General features: G+C 55.0%; 1 protein-coding gene across 1 annotated transcript in view; it reads left to right on the plus strand.

Moving 5' to 3' along the window:
• Window positions 1-193: 193 nt before the first annotated feature.
• SYVN1 (synovial apoptosis inhibitor 1, synoviolin) overlaps window positions 194-6,146 on the plus strand; it is a gene marked incomplete at its 3' end in the record, with an annotated part of 6,332 nt that continues 379 nt past the window's right edge. The window contains exons 1-11 of the mRNA XM_010007790.1: window positions 194-325; window positions 700-792; window positions 1,577-1,729; window positions 1,829-1,877; window positions 2,543-2,646; window positions 3,862-3,988; window positions 4,811-4,910; window positions 4,987-5,052; window positions 5,379-5,495; window positions 5,620-5,771; window positions 5,947-6,084. Of these exons, the coding sequence (XP_010006092.1) occupies window positions 194-325; window positions 700-792; window positions 1,577-1,729; window positions 1,829-1,877; window positions 2,543-2,646; window positions 3,862-3,988; window positions 4,811-4,910; window positions 4,987-5,052; window positions 5,379-5,495; window positions 5,620-5,771; window positions 5,947-6,084 (1,231 nt within the window). The remainder of the gene's footprint in view (window positions 326-699; window positions 793-1,576; window positions 1,730-1,828; window positions 1,878-2,542; window positions 2,647-3,861; window positions 3,989-4,810; window positions 4,911-4,986; window positions 5,053-5,378; window positions 5,496-5,619; window positions 5,772-5,946; window positions 6,085-6,146) is intronic.

Raw genomic sequence — 6,146 nt, forward strand, 5'->3', positions numbered from 1 at the left:
AACGTGCGGGAATCGTTAACAGGTCAAAAACCATCCAGCTCCCTGGGAGCATCATTAGTTTTAGGCTCTTCTTTTCCTGAAATCACTCCCAAAAAGGGGTATGACCGTGTCCTGAAGATGCACGGGGAGAGGTTTTGAGTGAAAAACCCCCTTTTTTGGGGGGTGGTTTTGACCTGCAGGCCCAGGTGGGGAGATGCTCTACATGGCGGTGGTGATGGCAGGGAGCCTGGCCCTGACCACGGCCGTGGTGGCTCATGCCTATTACCTGAAGCACCAGTTCTACCCCACCGTGGTTTATCTCACCAAATCCAGCCCCAGCATGGCCGTGAGTACCCGCTTCATTAATTAGCAGTGGCTAATTAACCCCAACCCAGCCCCAACCTGATGCAAAGAGGGGGGAGGGGGGAGTCGTCACCCGCGCTTCAACTTCTGCTTTCGGTGACCAAAATGGGGCATTTTCTGTTGAATGGTGCTTACCAAAAACACCAGGGGGGGAAGGGTGGGGGGTCCCAGAGCTAGGGTACACAGGTGGGGATGGGGAGAGCACTGCCACCCCCCTCAGGCCCCCCCAAAATGGGGTTAGACCTGAGCCCGGGACCTTGTCGCTGTCCCCTGGGACCCACTTTGGGTTGTGTCGTGGTTCCTTTTCCAGGCTGATTGATTGGGTTTTTTTCCCACCACTTCCTCCTTTTCCCACAGGTTCTCTACATCCAGGCCTTTGTCCTGGTGTTTCTCCTGGGGAAATTTATGGGCAAAGTGTTTTTTGGGAAGCTGAAGGCAGCAGAGATGGAGGTGAGTGGGGTAGGGGTGGGGCTGGAGGAGGGGAAAAACCTGTGGGAATATGTGAATAGCAAAAAGTTTTGGGGGGGAATCTTGGACCCTGAGAGGCCTTTAGTGCCATTTAGGGGGGGGGAATTTTAAAATCCAGAAGGTCTTTGGGGCCATCTGGGGGGGATTTTGACCCCCACGAGGCCTTTGGTGTCCTTTTGGGGATAGATTTTGAACCCCAAGAGAAGTTTGGTGCCATTTTAGGATGGATTTTGAACCCCAGGAGGCCTTTGGTGCCATTTATGGGTAGATTTTGAATCCCAAGAGCCTTTTTCTGTTTTGGGGATAGATTTTGAACCCTAAGACACATTTGGTGCCATTTCAGGGATAGATTTTGAACCTCAAGAGACGTTTGGTGCCATTTTAGGACGGATTTTGACCCCCAGGAGGCCTTTGCTGCCATATATGGGTACATTTTGAACCCCAGGAGGCCTTTGGTGCCATATATGGGTAGATTTTGAACCCCAGGAGGCCTTTAGTGTCATTTCAGAGGTAGATTTTGAACCCCAAGAAAAGTTTGGTGTCATTTAGGAAGGATTTAGACCCCCAAGCACCCTCGGGTGCCATTTTATGGGGCAGTTTTCAACCTTTGGTGGCGTTCGGTGGGGAATTTTGAACGCCAAACAGCCCTTTGGTGCCACTTGATGGGCAACTCCTGAACCCCGAGAGTCCTTGGGTGCCATTTGGTGTCCCCCCTGGGGGTCCCAAGGCCAGGATGAAGCCCCCTCCCCATCCTTTTTGTCCCCAGCACCTAGTGGAGAGGTCATGGTACGCGGTGACCGAGACCTGCTTGGCCTTCACCGTCTTCAGGGACGACTTCAGCCCCCGCTTCGTCGCCCTCTTCACCCTCCTCCTCTACCTCAAGTGCTTCCACTGGTTGGCTGAAGACAGGGTGGACTTTGTGAGTGGGTTTTGGGGGGGTGGGGGCCAAGAAAAGCCCCCAAATCCTTTTCTGGGGGGGCAAAACCTCAGCTTGTTTTCCTCCATTTCCCTTGGGCAGATGGAACGAAGCCCCAACATCTCCTGGCTCTTCCACTTCAGGATTGTCTGTGAGTGGCTTGATTTTCTCAGGGTTTTTTTTATGTTCCTAATAATTAACATCTTTTAAATGTTCATGTGGTTAAAATGTAGATTTATATGTATTTTTTGAAGGCAGCAGCTGGGCAGGAGAGATAATTTTGGCAACAGGTTTGCATGTGGTGGGGGAAGAACCTGAGGCAACGGAGCGTGGCCCTTGATAAACCTTATCAGGGTGGCCTCGTTAACGAGGGGAGGGTTAATTAGGCTGCAGAGGAAGTGGGAGGGAGTTCCTGGGGGGTGGGTTTCCTGAGCTCCAGGTGGGAAAATTCAACTGGATTCCTGGCAAAATACCTCCCTGCTTCCAGAGAAGGGGGTTGAGGAGTAGAAAAACCACCTTTTGGAGGAATCTGGGGGGAGGTGTGAGGATTTAAGATGTGGTTTGAAGCAGAGGGAGCTTCAAATGAGACAGTCTCATTATTGGGATGTGTTAATTGAGCACTTAATTAGCACAGAACCCCTTACCTCCCCCCAGGCCCACTGCTTCTTGAGGGTCCCCATCCTGCAGGTTCCATTTCAGGCTCTGTCCCTCAGAGCTGTAGTTTTGGGGGGTGTCCCCCCCCCCCACCTCCACCTCCAGGCTCGTTATCTCCATCCCTCGTTATCTCCTCATCCCGATTCCTTCTCCATCCCACAGCCCTGATGTTCCTGCTGGGAATCCTGGATTTCCTCTTTGTCAGCCATGCCTACCACAGCATCCTGACCCGGGGGGCCTCTGTCCAGCTGGTCTTTGGCTTTGAGGTTGGTGGTGGCTTCTCCTTGGGGCCAGGGGGTGGCTTCTCCTTGGGGATGGATGGTGGCTTCTTGGAGACAGGTGGTGGCTTCTCCTTGGGGACAGGGGGTGGCTTCTCCTTGGGGACAGGGGTGGCTTCTCCTTGGGGATGGATGGTGGCTTCCTGGGGACAGGGGGTGGCTTCCTGGGGACAGGGGGTGGCTTCTCCTTGGGGCCAGGGGTGGCTTCTCCTTGAGGATGGATGGTGGCTTCTTGGGGACAGGTGGTGGCTTCTTGGGGACAGGGGTGGCTTCACCTTGGAGCCAGAGCTGTCTCTTCTCCTTGGGGCCAGGAGGTGACTTCTCCTTGGGGACAGAAGCTGTCCCCAGTGGGGCAGGAGAGCAGAGGAGATGGAGATAGAATAAGATCAATTTAAGATGGATACTAAATAATTATTTAAAGTAAGATTTAAGTTAAATAGGGTTTGTCTTTAGTAGCAAAATCCCTTAAATATCAAAGTAAAAGCCTGTTAATGGATGTTAATTACTGTGGGGTCTTCAGATCATGGAGCAGTTTTGGTTGGGAGGGACCTTAAAGCCCACCTGGATGATCCACTAGATGATCTTCAAGGGGGGGTGGGACCTCCCAGGTCACCTGGGTCCCGTGTTCTTGGGCAACCAGAGGGGGGTTGAGGTGGGATGGGACCTCCCAGGTCATCTGATCCATCCATCTGCTCAGCTGGGTCACCAAGAGCTGCTTGTCCAAGACCATGACCACCCAAGAGCTTTTGAGTGTCTCCAAGAATGGAGATGCCACCATGAAGGGGGTTGGATCTAGATGATCTTTAAGTCCCTTCCCACCCAAACCATTCCATGACTCCATCACCATCTTTTGGAAGGATCCTAAAGCCTCAGAAGGTTCTTGAACTTGAAAGTTGTTGTTACTATTTCGGGCCAGGTAGTGAAAATATGAATCATTCTCCAAGGGTTGGATGTTTCTTTAACCCCGTCCAGGTGTCCCTTTCTGTCCCCCTCTGAGAAGTGACACCCCAGGCAGGTTGTCCCCACAGGGAGAAGGTCCATAAGTCTCCTGGACCAAAGCTGAGACCAGACTTTAGAGAAGAGCAGGATTGGGAAACTGAGGCAGGCCCAGGAGATGAGACAGACCTCCTGGTTCATCCCCGGGATGGACCACCAGCTCCTGGCCCAGGTTCTCTTTCCCAACCACCCTCTCCTTCCCCACAGTATGCCATCCTGATGACCATGGTGCTCACCATCTTCATCAAGTATGTCCTGCACACCATTGACCTGCAGAATGAGAACCCCTGGGACAGCAAAGCCGTCTACATGCTCTACACTGAGCTCTTCACGGGTACGTTCTCCTCTGGTGTGTGTCCCCCTCCTTGTTTTTCTTCCCATCCCACCCCATGTTGGGGGTCTTGGGGGTCTTCACGAGGTTCAACAAAGGGATGGGCCAAGTCCAGTGGCTCCTGGCATGAGTCTACGAGGTCATCTGGGGGTTCTGGTGGACACCAGGTTGAGCACGAGCCAACAGCGAAGGGCAGTGGTGTCCTGGGAGGGTTGGCAGCAGGTGCAGTGAGATGATCGGGGTGGTGAGGCCACACCTGGAGACCTGAGGCCACACCTGGAGACCCAAGTCCACTTCTGGGCTCTCCAGTCCCAGAGAGACTGGGACATACTGGACAAAGTCCAGCAAAGGGACTGGAGAGGCTGAGGGAGCTGGGATTGGTTGCTCAGAGAGGTGCTGTGTGTTTCCATCCTTGGAAACACTCAAAAGCTCTTGGGTCATGGTCTTGGACAAGCAGCTCTTGGTGACCCAGCTGAGCAGATGGATGGATCAGATGACCTGGGAGGTCCCATCCCGCCTCAAACCCCTCTGGTTGCCCAAGAACACGGGACCCAGATGACCTGGGAAGTCCCATCCCACCTCAACCCCCCTCTGGTTGCCCAAGAACACGGGACCCAGGTGACCTGGGAGGTCCCATCCCACCTCAACCCCCCCTCTAATTGCCCAAGAACACGGGACCCAGATGACCTGGGAAGTCCCATCCCACCTCAACCCCCCTCTGATTGCCCAAGAACACGGGACCCAGATGACCTGGGAAGTCCCATCCCACCTCAACCCCCCTCTGGTTGCCCAAGAACAAGCCCCTGCTGCTCTTCTTTCCCTCAGGCTTCATCAAAGTCCTCCTCTACATGGCCTTCATGACCATCATGATCAAAGTCCACACCTTCCCCCTCTTTGCCATCCGCCCCATGTACTTGGCCATGAGGTGAGTGGTCTTGGGCTCCATCCCCAGCTCCAACCTCTGGGCTTTGATCCCACCCTCCCCTTGGTTTTCCTTCCAGGCAGTTCAAGAAGGCGGTGACCGACGCCATCATGTCGCGCCGCGCCATCCGCAACATGAACACCCTGTGAGTCACCTGCCCCACGCCCTTCCCACCACCTGGGTGGCCACTTGAGGTGGGATCCACCTTGGGGGGGGTAAAAAAATAGCCCCTCTTTGAGGGCAATTCCACCTTTTTCCTCACGGGAATGACCATGGGGTGGTGACCTCAACCTCTCCTTGCCCGAATCCCTTCGGCGCCGTCAAAAACCCGGTGGATAACGGCAAGGAGGTTGGGTTGGGGGTGGTGGGGAGGACCCAGAAGTCCCCTTTCCCTGTGTCCCAACCCCTCTAAAATGGTGGGAAGGGTGGTTTTCCCTTGGGAAGTCTCCACCCAAGCCTTCCACCCCACAGCTACCCCGATGCCACCCCTGAGGAGCTCCAGGCCATGGACAACGTCTGCATCATCTGCCGCGAGGAGATGGTGACGGGCGCCAAGCGCCTGCCTTGCAACCACATCTTCCACACCAGGTGGGTCCTCAGTTTTGGCCTTTTTTTGTCTTTCTGGTGTTCCCCATGGGAATGGTGGTGGTGGTGGTGGGAGATGTTTGGGGTGGGCTTCTCTGGGTGGTGATGGTCTCCACCTCCTTTCCAGCTGCCTGAGGTCGTGGTTCCAGCGCCAGCAGACGTGTCCCACCTGCCGCATGGACATTCTCCGGGCTTCCCTGCCAGCACAGCCACCTCCAGAACCCCCAGAACAAGCCCCACCACCACCCCAGACCCCCCAAGTTCCCCAGCCCCCCAATTGTGAGTCCCATTTGTACCCCAGTGTCCCTCTCCGGGGTGGCACAGGGTGTCGCCAACCCTTGGACTCGGTGACCGTGGCACCGGAGGAACAAACAAGCTGGAAAAGACCCAGGATGTTCCAGCGAAGGGAATTTGAGGAGTTTTGGAGTCTCATCACCCTCTTCTCCCTCCACAGTTCCCCAGGGAATCCTCCCTCCCTTCCCACCAGGAATGTTTCCCTTCTGGCCACCAGTGGGTCCCTTCCCACCAGTTCCCGGCGTTCAACCACCCAACGGTGCCGAAAACGCCTCTTCCAGCTCTGGCACCACTTCCAGTGAGTTTTCTCCCCAAATCCACAGACTCGGGACCACCCAAAGGGGACCCCCACCCTCCTCC

The sequence above is a fragment of the Chaetura pelagica genome, unplaced genomic scaffold (genome assembly GCF_000747805.2).
Source record: "Chaetura pelagica isolate M959 unplaced genomic scaffold, ChaPel_1.0 scaffold882, whole genome shotgun sequence".
Classification (NCBI taxonomy): domain Eukaryota; kingdom Metazoa; phylum Chordata; class Aves; order Apodiformes; family Apodidae; genus Chaetura; species Chaetura pelagica.